This window comes from Bubalus kerabau, chromosome 15, assembly GCF_029407905.1.
Source record: "Bubalus kerabau isolate K-KA32 ecotype Philippines breed swamp buffalo chromosome 15, PCC_UOA_SB_1v2, whole genome shotgun sequence".
NCBI lineage: Eukaryota > Metazoa > Chordata > Mammalia > Artiodactyla > Bovidae > Bubalus > Bubalus kerabau.
Genome location: NC_073638.1, coordinates 33665332 through 33685861, shown reverse-complemented (window position 1 = coordinate 33685861; position 20530 = coordinate 33665332). Strand labels below are relative to the sequence as shown.

Here is a 20530-nt window from a genome sequence, read left to right as displayed (position 1 = left end):
TCTCAGCTTATGGGATCTTAGTTCCCTAACGAGAGATCAAACCCGTGCCCCCTGCAGTGGAAGCTCAAGGTCCTTACCACTGAACTGCCAGAGAAGACCTGGATGAGGTGCTTAAAATAGGCTAGCCAATGACCTAGATCCCAAGGTCAGCTTTGTGCTTTAATCTGAGCAGAAATGTTGCATCCCTCTTGTCTAGGACCCTCAGATATGCAGGAAACATTTAGGGGTGGGAGAAGGCAATGGCACCCCACTCCAGTACTCTTGCCTGGAGAATCCCATGGACGGAGGAGCCTGGTGGGCTGCAGTCCATGGGGTCGCTGAGGGTCAGACACAACTGAGCGACTTCCCTTTCCACTTTCATGCATTGGAGAAGGAAATGGCAACCCACTCCAGTGTTCTTGCCTGGAGAATCCCAGGGACGGGGGAGCCTAGTGGGCTGCCGTCTATGGGGTTGCACAGAGTCGGACACGACCGAAGCAACTTAGCAGCAGCAGCAGCAGGCAGCCTCAGGAATATTTGAATTTCAGCCTAGACAGTAGGGTCACTAGGATTCTGGAGCATTCCTCCTTGTTCTAGGATGGAAACTTGGTTGAATTTCCAAAGTAAGAGTGCTCAGAAGAAGAGTCAGGAACTCACAACACACACTTTTCTCCTGTATTTTTCAGATGGAATAATTAGGACAGAGATGCTCAATTTTCCATGCCAATTATCTTGGCCACTCTTTCACCCTTTCCCGTTTCTCTTTGGCTTTGAGCAAGAAAAATCTTGATCTAAAGTACAGAGAGAGGGACTTACATCCATCTCCTTCAGGGCAGTTTCACAACTGCTACATAGGACTTGGCGCAGCAGAGCAACTGCCAGAAGGTTGAGCTGATCCATCTGTTCCATCTGAGTCCTAATGAATTGTCCTGCCTCGTCTCCCTAAAAACACATCTGGAGCAGGACACCAGGAATGTCATGAGACACAGTCCCACAACAGCTGCAATTCATATATTTAATCTGTTTGCAGAAGAGTTAGATTTATATTCACTGTTCCCCCATCACATTCCCATTGACCCTTGGCTTAGTCTCAGCATTACGTTCCTTAGAATTAAAAACAAAATAAAACAGAGGCACACAAGCATCTGATATTCAAGGTATGTCTGAGGGGAAAAAAAAGCCAAATTGCAAGGCTGTAGCTGAACCCCAACCCTGTCAAAAGTGTTTTGAAATTCTCGTATTAAATAAGGGTCATTTAATTATATTAAGATTATTTTGAAGTTGTATACACTCTGCTTTCCAAAGATGTTAAATATTTGCCTCTAGTTATCTCTTTTTTCTTCATTTAATATTAGGACAGGAACTTCCCCAGTAGTATAGTGGTTAAGAATCAATGCTCCCACTGCAGGGGGCATGGGTTCAAGCCCCGGTTGTGGAAGATCCCATATGCTGCAGGTTGTGGTCAAATATATATTTGTGCTCAGTCGCTTCATTCATGCCCGACTCTTTGTGACTCTATGGACTGTAGCCCGCCAGGCTCCTCAGTCCATGCGATTCTCCAGGCAAGAACACTGGAGTGGGTTGCCATACTCTCCTCTAGGGGATCTTCCTGACCCAGGGATCGAACCTGAGTCGCCTGTGGCTCCTGCATTGCAGGTGGATTCTTTACTGCTGAGCCACTGGGGAAGCCTATATGTCATATATATATATATATATAATGACCCAGATAATCACGATGGTGTGATCACTGACCTAGAGCCAGACAGCCTGGAATGTGAAGTCAAGTGGGCCTTAGAAAGCATCACTACGAACAAAGCTAGTGGAGGTGATAGAATTCCAGTTGAGCTATTCCAAATCCTGAAAGATGATGCTGTGAAAGTGCTGCACTCAATATGCCAGCAAATTTGGAAAACTCAGCAGTGGCCACAGGACTGGCAAAGGTCAGTTTTCATTCCAATCCCAAAGAAAGGCAATGCCAAAGAATGCTCAAACTACCGCACAATTGCACTCATCTCACATGCTAGTAAAATAATGCTCAAAATTCTCCAAGCCAGGCTTCAGCAATATGTGAACCGTGAACTTCCTGATGTTCAAGCTGGTTTTAGAAAAGGCAGAGGAACCAGAGATCAAATTGCCAACATCTGCTGGATCATGGAAAAAGCAAGAGAGTTCCAGAAAAACATCTATTTCTGCTTTATTGACTATGCCAAAGCCTTTGACTGTGTGGATCACAATAAACTGTGGAAAATTCTGAAAGAGATGGGAATCCCAGACCACCTGACCTGCCTCTTGAGAAATTTTATGCAGGTCAGGAAGCAACAGTTAGAACTGGACATGGAACAACAGACTGGTTCCAAATAGGAAAAGGAGTATGTCAAGGCTGTATATTGTCACCCTGTTTATTTAACTTATATGCAGAGTACATCATGAGAAACGCTGAACTGAAAGAAACACAAGCTGGAATCAAGATTGCCGTGAGAAATATCAATAACCTCAGATATACAGATGACACCACCCTTATGGCAGAAAGTGAAGAGGAACTAAAGAGCCTTTTGATGAAAGTGAAAGTGGAGAGTGAAAAAGTTGGCTTAAAGCTCAACATTCAGAAAACGAAGATCATGGCATCCGGTCCCATCGCTTCATGGGAAATAGATGAGGAAACAGTGGAAACGGTGTCAGACTTTATTTTTCTGGACTCCAAAATCACTGCAGATGGTGACTGCAGCCATGAAATTAAAAGACACTTACTCCTCGGAAGGAAAGTTATGACCAACCTAGATAGCATATTCAAAGCAGAGACATTACTTTGCCAACAATGGTCCGCCTAGTCAAGGCTATGGTTTTTCCTGTGGTCATGTATGGATGTGCGAGTTGGACTGTGAAGAAGGCTGAGCACCGAAGAATGGATGCTTTTGAACTGTGGTGTTGGAGAAGACTCTTGGGAGTCCCTTGGACTGCAAGGAGATCCAACCAGTCCATTCTGAAGGAAATCAGCCCTGGGATTTCTTTGGAAGGAATGATGCTAAAGCTGAAACTCCAGTACTTCGGCCACCTCATGCGAAGAGTTGACTCATTGGAAAAGACTCTGATGCTGGGAGGGATTGGGGGCAGGAGGAGAAGGGGACGACAGAGAATGAGATGGCTGGATGGCATCACTGACTTGATGGACGTGAGTCTGAGTGAACTCCGGGAGTTGGTGATGGGCAGGGAGGCCTGGCGTGCTGCGATTCATGGGGTCGCAAAGAGTGGGACACAACTGAGCGACTGATCTGATCTGATATATATATGACTTATATATGATAGGAACTAGAGGAAAGGGAGGGAAAAGAAATACACCAGAAAAGCCCGTATACACAGAAGGTGACCCTCATGCTTGATCTTGAGACCTGTAGAGGTGGTGTTTAGATGAAAATAAAAGGAAATGCATTTCAGAAGGAGAAAACTTTATGATCCAAGACAAAGACACATCAGAGGACACTGTTCAGAGCACAGGACTCAAGTTTGGGGATTAGGCTATTCAGAGATCTGAGGGCAGGGGCCAAAGCTGAGATGTGGTCCAGGCTGCACTGGCCTTAGGGGCCACATTCAGAGGGTCAAGCTGTGGACCACAGCTTGAAATAGACCACAGGTGAGGGAACCAGTGGAGGTTTTTAGCCAGGGGAGTTTCCCTATACAAATGAATAGAACGCATGGGCTGAAAAACTTGGAAACCTTAGGGGCTTCCTAGAACCCAGAATCCATCTGATAAAAATGATCATGAGGGCTTACTATCTCATTCCCCCCAAAATCCTGTGAAGTAGCTTGTCCCCGTGTGACAGCTGAGGACCTTAGGGATTAGCCAAGTTCATTAGCTGAACCAGGACATGCAGCAAGTGGAGGAGCTCCCTTTTGAGTACAGAAGACTACTGACTTCCCAGCCAGCTTTCTCCATCACTGTCCCTGATATAGCATTTTTCAAAATTAGGACGGAGGAGCCTGGTAGGCTGCAGTCCATGGGGTCACTAAGAGTCAGACACGACTGAGCGACTTCAGTTTCACTTTTCACTTTCATGCATTTTTTTGGGGAGAAGGAAATGGCAACCTACTCCAGTGTTATTGCCTGGAGAACCCCAGGGATGGGGAAACCTGGTGGGCTGCTGTCTATGGGATTGCACAGAGTCGGACACAACTGAAGCGACTTAGCAGCAGCAGCAGCAGGGGATCATAAGCAATCAGATTTTTTTTTTTTTTTTTTTTAACTTTTGGTTATGCTGGGTCTTCATGGCTGCACGCAGGCTTTCTCTAGTTGAGGTGACTGGGGGTTACTCTTTGTTGTGATGCATGGGCTTCTCATTGCAGTGGCTTCTTTGTTGCGGATCACAGGCTCTAGGCGCACATCTTCAGTAGTTGCAACACTTGGGCTCTAGAGCCCAGGCTCAGTAGTTGTGGCACACAGGCTTAGTTGCTCCCAGACATGTGGAATCTTCCCGGACCGGGGATCGAACCCATGTTCCCTGCATTGGCAGGCAGATTCTTAACCACTGGTGGGGTTAGTCGCTGAGTTGTATCCAACTCTTGCGACCTCATGGACTATAGCCCACCAGGCTCCTCTGTCCATGGGGTTTCCCAGGCAAGAATACTGGAGTGGGTTGCCATTTCCTTCTCCAGGGGATCTTCCCGACCCGGGGATCGAACCTGTGGCTTCTGCATTGCAGGTAGATTCTTTACCATCTGAGCCACCAGGGAAGCCCAATTTGTGCTATAAATCTAAATGATCATCGTCAGAAGGAACTGTGCCCTTGCTCAAAAGCTGTCTTTTAAATTTAAATCTTGTTATAAGCCAGGGAGATCGATAAGGTAAGGATTGTTAAAATAGTTCTTTTAATGCGTGAAGAAAATTAGACCTCCATCTCTAGAAAACTTGGATTCTAAACCTTTCAGACTTTCAACAGTCAAGGCTTTGCCCAAGATGGATTTCAGAGTTCAGATCTGAACCCAAGCTTCCCAGAGTTAAAGCCCTCTGCCCTTCCCCCATGGCTTGCAGCTTCTGTGGAAAAGAATGTAGGCATTCAAGATAAAACTTCTGCCTGGGAGTAAATACCGGACCTTTGATGGAAATCATGCAGTTCCCGTACTTTCCAGAATGTTCCTCAGCTTGAAGACAGTGTTCAGGAGACCCCTCCCTAGAGGGTAAGTTGTGGGGTGGGGGTGGGGAGACAGCCTCTCCTGGAGTGAGAATGAGAATTAGCTCTCCTGTAGGCAGTTCCCTGCCCCAGTGCTCCATGGCCTCCTCCAGGTCTGTGGCCACCCTGAGTTCACCAGTGACTCACTGAGTCTCTCGTCACAGGCCCAGCCTTGCCCATGGATGACAACTCCTCTTCCTCCTACCCTCTCTTCACTCTCCTAAATAGTCTCTCACTGGCCATGCTTGCCAACTTGCTTTATGCTTTTTTGGCTGTGCTGCTTGGCTTGCAGGATCTTAGTTCCCCAAGCAGGGATCAAACCCATGTCTTCTGCCGTGGAAACTTGGAGCCTTAACCTCTGGACCGCCAGGGAATTCTCCCAGTTTGCTTTAAAAAGTCTTTGCAGAGTTCGCCTCAGCCTTAGGGAGAAGCTGGTTGGTGCTGTCCTAATGAAGCTGTCCGATTCCCCCTCCCCCTCACTCCAACAAGAAGGGGACAGTCCCACGGTGCTCAGTAGCCTTTCAGGTTCTCTAGTGCAGAGACTCAGCACGTTGAACCTGGAGACCACACCCTAAGGGAGGCAGCTGTAGCAGGACAGGGAATGCACCGAAACAGGAAACAGCCTTCAGGGGATCTAAGGCCCTTTATTGTCATACTGAGGTGAATTCTCCCTGCCCGAGCCTGAAAACCTGCCCCTTCCCTGTAATACACCATAGGGAAGTGTCTCCTGAACGTCAGCTTTATGCTTAGAGTCCAGGTTTTCTGGAGATGAATTAGGGTCTAATTTTCCTCATGTATTAACTTCTGTAGAAATAGAAATTACCTTGTGGAATGCTGATAGTGATGCCAAGTTTCCTATCCATAGGATGCAGATGGTTCCTGTTTACAGAGATGTAAATAAATTTTGTCCAAAGGAGAATGTAAATCTCTTTAGTCCAATTCTCCTTTGAACTTGTTTGTGACAGCTTTCTGGTTCCATCATGAATGAATGAGTTAAACTTTTTGATATGTGTTTATTCTCTTTGTATACAAGCATCATGATTTTACCTTTTTTTTTTTTTTGAAAAAAGAAAAAGTTGTCCTTTAAAAATGTTGTTTAGTCACTAAGGTATGATTGACCCTTTTGCGACCTCAAGGACTGTAGCCCACCAGGCTCCTCTGTTCATGGGATTCTCCAGGCAAGAATACTAGAGTGGGTTGCCATTTCCTCCTCCAGGGGATCTTCCCCACCCAGGGATTGAACCGGCATCTCCCACATTGTGGGCAAATTCTTTACTGCTGAGGCACCGGGGAAAACTAGGGCAGGAAAAATTATCTTTTTCCCTCTATTCACCTAAGTGTTCAGGCTGGGGCACTGTCAGACTGAAAAAAGGCAGGTTAACAAGAAAAAACAAACAGTATTGTGTAAATAACACCTGGGCATACCCAGTGATGAGTAACTGAAAGAGGTGGTTAGAACTAGGGCTCGGTATGTTTACCTAATTTAGTAGGGGTAGGGAGGAGTAGAAAGGGCACTTACGGAGGAGCAAATGAACACTTAGAAGAACAGATGGGAGATATGCTGGTTTGTGACATCGTCTGAGTGAGATGTCCACCTCTGCTCTCCCAGAAGGGAAGACTAGAGTTGTCCTGGGAAAGGGGATTTAGGGACACTCAGATTCTTTGGGGAGGCTCTGTTTTCAGGCAAATAAAGGATTTCAGGAACTCAAGTGCCTTCAGCTGAAATTAATCCTTATGCATATGCAAAGTGACATATTTGGAGGTGGCATGTCCTGGTCCCCAAAATTATAAAACTTATTTCTTTGTATTGTTATCGTCTCTAGAATAGTGCCAAGTGTAGAGTATGTTTCAATTAGTGTTTATTAAATAAAAGTTTGCAGGGTTGCAAAACTGGACAACAGACATACATAAAATCAGTATGAGGCTTCCCTGGTGGCTCAGTGGTAAAGAATCCACCTGCCAGTGCAGGAGATACGGGTTTGACCCCTGGGCTGGAAAGATCCCACATGCTGAGGAGCAACTGAGCCCATGCGCCACAGCTACTGAGCCCGTGCTCTAGAGCCCGAGAGCCACAACTACTGAAGGCTGAGCACCCTAGAGGCCAGGCTCTGCATCAAGAGAAGGCATTCACAATGGGAAGCAACTAGAGGGCAGCCCTCACTCTCCACAACTAGAGTTAGAGCCCACATAGCAACAAAGACCCAGCACAGGCAAAACTAAATAAATAACACACTTATTCTTAAATTAAATAAATAAATAAATAGAATGGCCTGAAGGATCTCCCAGACAATGCCCAGAATTACAGAAAGGGCATCCAGCAAATGATCTGCCCAGCATCTTGACTTTCACAATTTTTCCTCCCATCAAAATGGTGCCAAGACATGCTATGGATGACAGCAGAGACCATCCTAAGCTTGTGTCATATCAGGGAAGGTTTCATAAGGAAACTTAACATTAACTTGGGGTTTAAAATAATGAATAGGGATTATTTGGGGCTTCCCAGGGGGCTCAGCGGTAAAGAATCTGCCTGCCAAGCAGGAGACGTGGGTTCGATCCCTCAGTCGGGAAGATCCCCTGGAGGAGAGAATGGCAACCCACTCCAGTATTCTTGCCCAGAGAATCCCCATGGGCAGAAGAGCCTGGCGGGCTATAGTCCAAGGGGTTGCAAAGAGTTGGACATGACTGAGTGACTAAACAACAACAAAAAGCTTATTAATACATTATTATGTAGGGTAGTTTGGAAAGGACAGACATCTGTAGTGGCCAGACAGCTGGAAGTATAAAAATGGAGCTCAAAAATGTGTTGGTGTCTGGACTTCCCTGTGGTCCAGTGGCTAAGGCTCCACGCTCCCAATATAGGGGGCCAAGGTTCCATCCCTGATCAGGGAACTGGATCCCACATGCCGCAGCTGAGTGTTCACATGCTGCAACTAAGACCTGGTACAGCCAAAGAAATAAATAAAAATACACATTTTTAAAAAATGTGTTAGCAATAGAGAGAAAGATGTCAGAATTATCACAATAGTTGCATTGGTTGAAGTGAGGGGACAAAATCAAATACTGAAAACATTTTAAGTCATATTATCTATTACCTTAATTTTCTTTTCTTTGATTCTCCAGCATTTTGTCCCTCAAAAGACCGTGAGGCCCTCGGGGTAGGAACTATGTCTTATTCATGATTGTTTTCCAGAGCCTGGCAAAGTACCCGATGTGGGCACTCAGTAAATATTTGGTGAAGAAAAAGAACATACAGAGAAAGGAGAAAACACTTTTTTTCAGAGATGTGGTAAGGGCAAAATGGATGATGCTGAAACGTTCTAATATAATGGTGAGAGAATTTATGGCCATTTGATTGGATGGCTCCTGGTCTTTTCAGGAAGGCATTTCCTGAGCTGCAGAGCGTCACGTGATTAACAACAGGGTTCAGGGCTTAGAGTAAAACAGTTTGGAACAGCTGAAGCCAGAAATGTGCTTAGGGGACTCCCATGTGCTTGCTTTTTTTTTTTTTTTAAGTGCTGTTCCATGTGTCTGGAATGCTCCCTCTGGCAATCTTTGCCCTGCCTCTCTCATCTCTTACTTGGCCTACTCATCTTTCAAAGCCTAACTCAAATGCCACTGACTTTTCTGGGAACATTCTCTCTTGATACTATTTCAAATTAGTCATTCCTTTTTCTATGTGTACCCTTCTCTCCTTGTTAATCCCACTAGATTATAAATTACTTGAAGATCAGAAGAGAGTTTTACTTCATCTGAATAGCCTCCTCCTGACCTGGTGGGGAGCAGTCATTCCATAAATGTTTGCTGATGTTTAAATCAAGTACGTTTAGGAATATGATTGCTAAGTGGCAGCAAGGGCATAACTGAAGTTATCAGTCTTGGAAGACAAGATCAGCATGGTTTTTGTGATTAGTAGGAGGTGATGGGGACTTCCCTGGTGGTACAGTGGTTGACTTCATGCTCTCAATGCAGGGGGCATGGGTTTGATCCCTGGTTAGAGGCCTAAGATCCCACATGCTGCACAGCTTGGCCTAAAAAAAAAACACAAAAAAAAACAGCAGTAAAAAAATGCCAGGATGGATGATGGATAACAGAACCAGGAAAAGTTTCAAGAACTACAGGTCATGATGCTGTGTGCTTCTTCACTCAGTCGTGTCCGACTCTTGTGAGCCCATGGACTGTAGCCTGCCAGGCTCCTCCGTCCATGGGATTCTCCAGGCAAGAATACTGGAGTAGGTTGCCATTTCCTTCTCCAGGGGAAATCTTCCTGACCCAGGAATCCAACCCAGGTCTCCTGAATTGCAGGCAGACTCTTTACTGACTGAGCTACAAGGGAAGCCCTCATACAGGTCATGATGCAGGCAGATGAAAATTCAGAGAAAATCATGATTATTTTTTTCTGTCACGGAAATCTAAACTTTGGTCTCCCTAGCAGTGAAAACAATGACATGAAGCACATGTGTATTTTATGGAAAGAAAAGACACAGTTTCTTCCCACCTAGCTTACTCTTACTAATCCACAGTGAAGTCAAAAAGAAGGAAAGTCACCAATGATTCCCTCAGTATCAGACCTGGACTGTAACATTAACTTCTATTCCTTAACTTCAGCTGGACTCTGAACTTTCATAAAGGCAAACACATCTTTTTGTTTCACATTTTCTCCCTCATTTCCAAGCTTTCTGGAAGAGCAGTTTATGAGCAGTGAGATGAATGCGGGTGGGGAAAGGAGCGGTAACCATGGTAACCAGAACAGTGAACAGGATGGCTTCAGATGGCCACGTTCAAACCCTGGTTCTGCTACCTGCCTGTGAAATGGGGACAGATGACACCTGCTTGGAAACACTGTGTGAGAAATAAACTAGACGTAAAAGCACTCAGCGCAAGGAGTGTCTGTACCTTGACCAGATCACGTGCAGGTGGAAATGCATGGGATTTAGTGAAGTAGGAAATGCAAAGTGCAGAAGAAAGGTATGCAGGGGAAAGGTAAGACTCCTCCCCTCCCTAGCTTCCCTTCTCTCCACATCCCTCAGAGTCAACTCTGGAGACCATTCTGTGCATTTTCTTCTTTCCTGGGCTGCACTGTGAGAACTAGAGTTTGGAATTCAAATTTAAAATCCCTTACTGCACAAGGAACTATACTCAATATTTTGTAATAACCTATAGGGAAATCTGAAGGAGATTTTATATATATATATAAGTATATAATATATATAAGCCCACACTATATATATTTATTAAGTTATATAAATATATATTTTATATATATAAAATATGGGATTCCCAGGTGGTGCTAGTGGTAAAAAACCTGCCTGCCGATGCAGGAGACATAAGAGACCTGGGTTCGATCCCTGGGTCGGGAAGACCCCCTGGAGGAGGGCATGGCAACCCACTCCAGTACTCTTGCCTGGAGAATCCCCATGGACAGAAGAGCCTGGTGGGCTACAGTCCATAGCGTCACACAGAGTCGAACATGACTGAAGTGACTGAACACACACACACAATTATATATAAAAAATATATATAATTATATATATATAATCACTGAATATATATATTATATAAATCTATATATTAAATTTATATATTATATAAAATCACTGTGCTGTACTACCTGAAACCAACATGATATTGTAAATGAACTATACTTCAATAAAAAAAATACATACGAAATTTTAAAAATAAAATTCCTTACCTCTAAAATGGAAACGTTCTGAGCATTTAATGGAACAATTACTACTTGTTAAAAGGCTACACAAATTATGAGGAGCTGTTATTCTCAGGAGAAGGAAGGCCTAGACAAACAGTGTATTTAATTTTGTCTAGAGCAGAGGTCTCCTGGACTCAGCCCCGGGCTTGACTGCTCTGCTCCACTTCCTTTCCTCATCTTGCCCGCAGCAGGAGGGGAGGCTGAGAGCCACAAAGTGTGAATCTGCCTCTGTCTGTCCCACAGGTGATCACTTACTCCAGCCATCACGTCTACAATAACTTGACTGAGGAACAGAAGGGCCGAGTGGCCTTCGCTTCCAATTTCCTGGCAGGAGATGCCTCCCTGCAGATTGAGCCTCTGAAGCCCAGCGATGAGGGCCGGTACACCTGCAAGGTGAAGAATTCAGGGCGCTACGTGTGGAGCTACGTCATCTTAAAAGTTTTAGGTAAGACAGAGTGCCCCAGTAAGTACCTATATCTTATTAATAAGGGATAGGCAAATGTATCACAGTGGTACGAAACATCTTCAATACTTCATACTTTTAAAAAATAATTTTCTTTGTTTATTTTTGGCTGTGCTGGGTCTTCGTTGCTCTGTGGATTTTTCTACAGTTGCAGCGAATAGGGGCTACTCTCTAGTTTCGGTGTGCAGCCTTCTCATTGCAGTGGCTTCTTTTGCTGTAGAGCATGGACTCTGGGGCGTGGGGGCTTCAGTACTTGCCGCTCCTGGGTTCTAGAGCACAGGCTCAGTAGTTGTGGCACACGGCTTGTTGATCTGAGGCATGTGGGATCTTCCCAGATCAGGCGAAGCCATGCCTCTTGCATTGTTAGGAGGATTCTTTACCACTGAGCCACCAGGGAAGCCCCCAATATATCATATTGTACAGACATCACCTAGTCCAGTTCCCTGGGGAAAAGCGTGTATGTTTTGTATTTTAGCCATAATGAAAGAAGAGAATCAATTTTCCATGGTAGCTCATTGTGCTGTGCTTAGTCATTCAGTTGTACCTGATTCTTTGTGACCCCACGCACTGTAACCTGCCAGGCTCCTCTGTCCTTGGGATTTCTTAGGCAAGAATACTGGAGTGGGTTGCCATTTCCTCCTCCAGAGGATCTTCCTGACCCAGGAATTAAACCTACATCTCCTGTGTCTCCTGTGTTGCAGGCAGATTCCTTATCCGCTGAGCCACTGAGGTAGCTCATTACAAAAGTTAAATGTCCTCTCAAGTTTAAGTAGTATCCTCCTAGTGAAGCAAATCTCTCAGATCTGATTCAAATCCATTTCTTTGTTTTATGACACAGCAAGAGTTCCTAACTTCTTCTTAATTGCTTCCAAGTTCATGAACTTGTGTCCCTGTTTCAGTGTTAATCAAATCACACTGGCACTTTCCTGGTGGTCCAGTGGTTAAGACTTCTTGCTCCCAGTGCAGGGGCCTGGCTTTGATCCCTGGTCAGGGAACTAAATCCTATGTGCCACAACTAAGACCCAGCACAGCCAAATATATAAATATTAAAAAAAAAAAAAAAGGAAAATCACACTCAACTTTTCTAAAATTTCCAATTATAAACGGTTTTTGGGAATTCTCCATTGGTCCAGTGGTTAGGACTCCGAGCATGTTCAATCCTGGTCAGGGAACTAAGATCCCACAAGCTTGGCAGCATGGCCACCCCCAAAATAATGCAGATTCCTGGGCCCTCAGTGAGTCCCACCGAGTCCAAGTAGGGCCCTAGGAATTAGGAAAAAAGACCAAAACATTTTTTTCTTTGAGAAGCGATGAGGGTGTTTCTGAGGCAACCTCTCTAAATTACATCAGCACCACTGGAAACAGCTGGAATTGGGTGTGTATGTGTGCAGGGGATGGAAGTGGGTATATTTTGGGGAGTGAGATGTAAAGCATGGCGAGGTAACAAAGGACTATTAAATTCACACTCAAAAGTTGACCATATGAGGAAAAACAAGTCAACAGGATATTGTTCACGGGTGTCAGGGGATCTTTGACTTCTTTTTTTTTTTTTGCCAGTGAGACCATCAAAGCCCAAGTGTGAATTGGAAGGAGAGCTGACAGAAGGAAGCGACCTGACTTTGCAGTGCGAGTCATCCTCTGGCACAGAGCCCATTGTGTATTCCTGGCAGCGAGTCCAGGAGAAGGAGGGAGAGGATGAACGTCTGCCTCCCAAATCTAAGATTGGTAAGTCATCTTTTTTACTGGTCCATGGAGACAACAGGCCAGTCAGTCCTCTCTCAATGAATTCTGAATCTGGTTTGGTGAGCACCTCACAAGGATCTTGAATACACTACTGAACCTCACTGTTTCTATTTTTCACACTTAACTGGGAACAGAAAAATATGTCTTTTCTTTCCCTAAATGGCAAAAATAAAAGTGGTAAGGAGATTAAGAATAAATGTACTCTATAAATCTATTCTAATTATTGTGTTTCAGTTCAGTTCAGTTCAGTCACTCAGTCGTGTCCAACTCTTTGCAACCCCATGAATCGCATGCCAGCCCTCCCTGTCCATCACCAACTCCCGGAGTTCAGTCAAACTCATGTCCATCAAGTTGGTGATGCCATCCAGCCATCTCATCCTCTGTCGTCCCCTTCTCCTCCTGCCCCCAATCCCTCCCAGCATCAGGGGCTTTGCCAATGAGTCAACTCTTCGCATGAGGTGGCCAAAGTATTGGAGTTTGAGCTTTAGCATCAGTCCTTCCAATGAACACCCAGGACTGGTCTCCTTTAGGATGGACTGGTTGGATCTCCTTGCAGTCCAAGGGACTCTCAAGAGTCTTCTCCAACACCACAGTTCCAAAGCATCAATTCTTCGGCGCTCAGCTTTCTTCACAGCCCAACTCTCACATCCATACATGACCACAGGAAAAACCATAGCCTGGACTAGATGAACCTTTGTTGGCAAAGTAATGTCTCTCCTTTTGAATATGCTATCTAGGTTGGTCATAACTTTCCTTCCAAGGAGTAAGCATCTTTTAGTTCCATGGCTGCAATTACCATCTGCAGTGATTTTGGAGCCCCAAAAAATAAAGTCTGACACTGTTTCCACTGTTTCCCCATCTATTTCCCATGAAGTGATGGGACCAGAAGCCATGATCTTAGTTTTCTAAGTTTTCTAGTTTTCTAAGAATGTTGAGCTTTAAGCCAACTTTTTCACTCTCCTCTTTCACTTTCATCAAGAGGCTTTTTAGTTCCTCTTCACTTTCTGCCATAAGGGTGGTGTCATCTGCATATCTGAGGTTATTGATATTTCTCCCGGCAATCTTGATTCCAGCTTGTGTTTCTTCCAGCCCAGCGTTTCTCATGATGTACTCTGCATATAAGTTAAATAAGCAGGGTGACAATACACAGTCTTGACGTACTCTTTTTCCTATTTGGAACCAGTCTGTTGTTCCATGTCTAGTTCTAACTGTTGCTTTCTGACCTGCATATAGGTTTCTCAAGAGGCAGGTCAGGTGGTCTGGTATTCCCGTCTCTTTCAGAATTTTCCTACAACACCCAAAACAGATGTCCTTTTCATTATAGGGGACTGGAATGCAAAAGTAGGAAGTCAAGAAACACCTGGAGTAACAGGCAAATTTGGCCTTGGAGTATGGAATGAAGCAGGGCAAAGGCTAATAGAGTTTTGCCAAGAGAACGCACTGGTCATAGCAAACACCCTCTTCCAACAACACAAGAGAAGACTCTACATGTGGACATCACCAGATGGTCAACACCAAAATCAGATTGATTGTACTCTTTGCAGCCAAAGATGGAGAAGCTCTATACAGTCAGTAAAATAAGACCGGGTGCTGACTATGGCTCAGATCATGAACTCCTTATTGCCAAATTCAGACTTAAATTGAAGAAAGTAGGGAAAACCACTAGACCATTCAGGTATGACCTAAATCAAATCCCTTATGATTATACAGTGGAAGCGAGAAATAGATTTAAGGGACTAGATCTGATAGACAGAGTACCTGAAGAACTATGGACGGAGGTTCGTGACATTGTACAGGAGACAGGGATCAAGACTATCCTCATGGCAAAGAAATGCAAAAAAGCAAAATGGCTGTCTGAGGAGGCCTTACAAATAGCTGTGAAAAGAAGAGAAGCGAAAAGCAAAGGAGAAAAGGAAAGATATAAGCATTTGAATGCAGAGTTCCAAAGATTAGCAAGGAGAGATAAGAAAGCCTTCCTCAGTGATCAATGCAAAGAAATAGAGGAAAACAACAGAATGGGAAAGACTAGAGATCTCTTCAAGAAAATCAGAGATACCAAGGGAACATTTCATGCAAAGATGGGCTTGATAAAGGACAGAAATGGTATGGACCTAACAGAAGCAGAAGATATTAAGAAGAGGTGGCAAGAATGCACAAAAGAATTGTACAAAAAAGATCTTCACGACGCAGATAATCACGATGGTGTGATCACTCATCTAGAGCCAGAATCCTGGAATGTGAAGTCAAGTGGGCCTTAGAAAGCATCACTACGAACAAAGCTAGTGGAGGTGATGGAATTCCAGTTGAGCTATTCCAAATCCTGAAAGATGATGCTGTGAAAGTGCTGCACTCAATATGCCAGCAAATTTGGAAAACTCAGCAGTGGCCACAGGACTGGCAAAGGTCAGTTTTCATTCCAATCCCAAAGAAAGGCAATGCCAAAGAATGCTCAAACTACCACACAATTGCACTCATTTCACATGCTAGTAAAATAATGCTCAAAATTCTCCAAGCCAGGCTTCAGCAATATGTGAACCGTGAACTTCCAGATGTTCAAGCTGGCTTAGAAAAGGCAGAGGAACCAGAGATCAAATTGCCAACATCCTCTGATCATGGAAAAAGCAAGAGAGTTCCAGAAAAACATCTATTTCTGCTTTATTGACTATGCCAAAGCCTTTGCCTGTGTGGATTACAATAAACTGTGGAAAATTATTGTGTTTAGTATCCCTTAAATGTTCAGAATCTTTTGTGACTTTTGAGGGTGCACTGCAGTTTAAAAGAATGTTCACCACCTTTCTTCCCACATTCTGGATCCATTCTATCACCTCATCCTTAGTAAACGGTATCATAGGATCTTAGGTCAGTGACACAATAAAGTAAGCAATAAATATAGACCTGTCACTGGGGGATCACGGTCATCTTTCTGCTTGTGTAGACTACAACCACCCTGGACGTGTCCTGCTGCAGAATCTCACCATGTCCTCCTCTGGGCTCTACCAGTGCACAGCAGGCAATGAGGCTGGGAAGGAGAGCTGTGTGGTGCGAGTGACCGTACGGTGTAAGTACCTAAAGTGTTGGTGTGGTTTTGTCCGCGCACTGTGGTTCAGTGTAAAACATTTTTAATCGCAGGTAAGAGTATGGTTAAAAGCTTCATCTCCAGAAGGACATGGTTATCACTGAAATAAATTCAGTAGTTGCCAAGGACTATTCAACAGTTGCAGCTCACTCTAAATTTACAAGTATGTGTGAATTTTACGGCCCCCTAAAGAAATTTATTTTATCCAGGAGGGAACCAAATGGAGGTTTCCTTTATAAATGCAAATTTCCCTTACAGAGGATAACTTTTACTGTTTTCAGAGCTTCTCTGGTGTCTGCTGTTGCTCAAAAATAATCAGCTTAGGGACTTCCCTGGAGGCCCAGTGGCTAGAACTCTGTGCTCCCAATGCAGGGGGCACAGGTTCCATCCCTGGTCAGGGAACTATTAAATAGATTCTGCATGCTGCAACTGAGATCCGGCATAGCCAAATAAACAACAAATATTTAAAAACCTAATCAGCCCCAAATAATCCTAATGTCAACAAGGCATATTTTAGGGTGGCTCTCCTGCTCCCCATCGATATCAGGACAGTCATACACACCCAGAGAGGGTAAATGGGGAACTCAGGGAGATATATATGAAGATCTGGAAATACTCATCCAGAGCTTTATGTATTTTAAGTCTATGCATTGTATAGCTTATGTTTGGTTTTGCTTTGTTTCTGAGAAAACAGATGTACAGAGCGTGGGCATGATTGCAGGAGCAGTGACAGGTATGGTGGCCGGAGCCCTGCTGATTTTCCTCTTGGTGTGGCTGTTGATCCGAAGGAAAGACAAAAAGAGATATGAGGAAGAAGAGAGACCAAATGAAATTCGGTAAACCTCCCACAGAATCCCCTTCCTCACCTAGGCTACCTTTCTAGGGCCAGCTCCATAATGACCAGCCAACCAGTGTCCCATTTCCTCATAACCTTGAATCTGTTACAAGGATTATTCTGGTAGGTAAGAACTTGCAGCCCAGGGGCAGAAGGACAGTTGACCTTGACTGTCTTGTGAAACTATCTGCAACAGAGACTTAATAGATAAAGTTTACACTACTTCTGATTACCTTCCACTTATAAAAGCTATACAATAAAGAATGGGCCTAGCCCATCCATGGGCCTTTAAAGAGTTTCCACAGACAGACTCCAAGTCGAGGGGAGTGCTATGTGAACACCCGGTGGGGAGTGCCTGGTCGCCCCCCACCCCGCGCCCCAGTCACAGGGTTGACCTTGGGGATGCACATCCGCCTGCGCCCACTCGAGGGCTCAGGACGCAGGGGGAGTCCGTATTTCCCTAAGTGGTAACTCCAGGTTTCCAGCTTGAGGAGTTGATGGATGGGGCAGCCTCCGAAAGCCTCAGCCAGAGCGGAAGCTTTCACAATCCTGTGATCCTAAAATCTATCTTCGGTGTTTTTCCCCTTCAGAGAAGATGCGGAAGCCCCGAAGGCCCGCCTGGTGAAGCCCAGCTCCTCTTCCTCGGGCTCGCGAAGCTCTCGCTCCGGCTCCTCTTCCACGCGCTCCACCGCCAACAGCGGCTCCCGCAGCCAGCGGACCCCATGCGCCGAGGCGGTGCGCCGGCCGGGGCTGGCCGCCCACGCCTACGGCCCGGTGGGGCCCGAGGCCAGAGGTTCTGAACCAAAGAAAGCCCCCCATGCTACCCTGACCAAAGCAGAAAACACCCCCAGCACAATCCCCAGCCAGAGCAGAGCCTTCCAAACTGTTTGAGTTAGAGTGGACTTGACTCGCCGGCTTTTCCCAGGCCTCAGGGCTCTTCTGGTCATCAACGCTCAGTCACCAGCCACACGACCCGCCTCGAGCCCAACAAGGGGTCATTTAAGCAGCAGCAACCACTGCACGGAACAGATTCAAATGAACACTTTGCTTACATGACACCAAACGAAGAAAAGGATGTAAGCTGATCATCTCCAAAAAGGCATCTCACTGTGCCTTTAGACCAGAGTGGGTGGGAAATGGGGGCCCAAATCTGGGTGTTTGGGGACCAGGAGCCATGGTGAAAGAGTTGGGGAAAGGGGAAATGAACACACTTAGAACTTCTCACTTGCAGTTTTGTATCAACACGTTGACTCACCATTGTCAAGAAACGAGGTGTTGTTCATAAATTTTCTATGCATTTCTGCAAACCTACTGGATTATTATGACTATTCAGAGTCAAGCAGAACCCACAGCCTTATATTACACCTATTTGCACCATGAGAAACTCCAAAAAAGGAAACACATCTCTTCTATCCTGACTTGACTTCATTTACCACAAAATTTGGGTATTTCAAGAGGAGTTGAAATAGTGGGAGATGGAGAATGATTGAACTTTTCCATGACTTACTGGTTGAATACCAATAATCCACTATCAATCTTCCTACTTATATTGAACCATAAAAGAAATAAAAAAGGAGTTCAAAACGTGTACTGAGGGACTGTGAATAACTTTCCATTTTGATGTTCAGAGGGCCACTGACAAATATCAGAAATATATGCTGGAATAATTGTGGATTTTCCCTCAAAGTGGATGTCTCTAAGGATTTTCTGCTGGGTATCTGTGGAGCAAGAAAACTAGGTGTTTTAACATTTAACAGTCTCCTTAGATGGAAACCTTTGAGAGAAAAAGTCTTTTCAGGATGCTGGAAGATCATCCAGCAAACCATTACAGTCTCTTCTTTCTGTGAACATATGAAGTCAGAATTTCAAGACTGACTAGACCAGAAAGGGAGATTACATCAGTTTTCTCTTAGTATGTCAAGGAGTGATATCAGAAGTTCAGTATTGCACCAAACTTGGGCGTTTCCTCCACTTCTTTCCTTTTAGGAGGATGTGAACGTGGGACTTGTATTGATTCTAGGCCTTAAATTATCAAACAGATCAGGGATTGCCAACATTTCCTGGTGGCACTGCATGGACATCATAACATTCCCTCCTGAGAGGCTGAGACAGACAGAAATTCAGTACTTTCTCAGTTTAGCCTGTAAGGAAGCCTAGCTCTAGGCTGGAAGGAAAGGAAATGAACATTTAGGGAAGAGATGGTGAGGATAACTAGTGGGTGGCGGGGGGATCTGGGTTAGTGCCTGTTAAATATTGTCAGCATTTTGGAAAGATTTGCGGAAATGATTCACCAGGATAGCTCTCACAAGAGCTGACTCATGGGAGAAGAAAGGTGGGGTCTGCGAAATAAAAAGAAAGCAGCCTCCCATACAATAACTTGCTTTTTTAATAGTTTTGACTACTCTGCTAGTCAAATTCATCCTACAATTCATTCTTTAGCAAGAATGCCAAACCTGAAATAGCCCTTCAAACTAAAGCAAATGTCAACAGGTCACCATTGGTAGAGCAAAATGTTTATTATTATTAAAAGGCCAAGAAGTCCCTGGCAGGGCAGTGGTTAAGACTCTTTGCTTTCACTGCTAAGGGTGCAGTTTCAGTCACTGGTCAGGGAACTACAGTCCTGATAGGTGAGTGGGGCAGCCAAAAGTAATTAATTAAACATTGTTAAAAAGGCAGCAGGCTATGAGAAAGGAAAAGTAGTGCTAAATGTGGTGATGAAATCCCTGTTTGTTTGGGGAATCTAAGTTCCCCAACCAGGGATCAAATCTGTACCCCCTGCATTGTGAGCAAGGAGTCTTAACCACTGGACCACCAGGAAAGTCCCAATGAAAGCCCTGTTTCTAAAATGGGAATCAGGGGCTTAAAGGGGAAAAGTTGACCTAGGATTTTGTCCCATTTTTGTTTTCATTTTTACCTCTAATTATCACATACTATAAATGCATTTCTAAAGTCCTTTAAGAAGCAGGTTTTACCCTTGACTAAAAGTTTCATTTTGAGTTTTGCCTTCCTCTAAAAAAAAAGTTGGGGGGAATTCCCTGCAGTCTAGTGGTTAGGGCTCTATGCTTTCACTGCCAAGGGTGCTGGTTCAATCCCTGGTCAGGGAACTAAGAGCCCACAAGCAGCACAGCTCCGCCAAAAAAAAGTTGGGAAATGAGACACTGAGGAAGCAAAGAATGTCTGCCATTAGTTTAAGAGGGTTAGCATATTTGGAATGCTTCTTATACTAACACTGCCTCCTTGTAAGATATAAATTTCTTATTTACTTCACCAACTTATTCCTCTGGTCGTGTGGTGTCCAGGCGACATCAATTCTGCTGTGTAATTCAGAGAATTCTCATTCCACAAGTATCTGAGCCAAACTGAGTCTTCTGTGGCAGCTGCGGCAGTGCCGTCACTAGCAATTTGCTCTTATTATTTATTACCTTTGAACCTAAGGTTTCCTGCCTGTGCCTCCACAGGCAGGAGTCAGTCCCCTTTGCATGAAAAGGTTTAAACAGGTTAGTTATTAGAAGACTAAAATACTAGTTGAATATTCGTTATTTTGGAAATCTATTCACACTGGAGATCT

General features: G+C 44.6%; 1 protein-coding gene and 1 long non-coding RNA gene across 2 annotated transcripts in view; one reads left to right on the top strand and one right to left on the bottom strand.

Moving 5' to 3' along the window:
- CLMP (CXADR like membrane protein) overlaps window positions 1-19077 on the top strand; it is a 101701-nt gene extending 82624 nt beyond the window's left edge. The window contains exons 3-7 of the mRNA XM_055548431.1: window positions 11089-11290; window positions 12866-13033; window positions 15987-16109; window positions 16822-16963; window positions 17553-19077. Coding sequence (XP_055404406.1) covers window positions 11089-11290; window positions 12866-13033; window positions 15987-16109; window positions 16822-16963; window positions 17553-17853 — 936 coding nt within the window. The 3' untranslated portion in view covers window positions 17854-19077. The remainder of the gene's footprint in view (window positions 1-11088; window positions 11291-12865; window positions 13034-15986; window positions 16110-16821; window positions 16964-17552) is intronic.
- LOC129628872 (uncharacterized) overlaps window positions 1-20530 on the bottom strand; it is a 36490-nt gene that overhangs the window by 12799 nt on the left and 3161 nt on the right. The window lies entirely within an intron of this gene.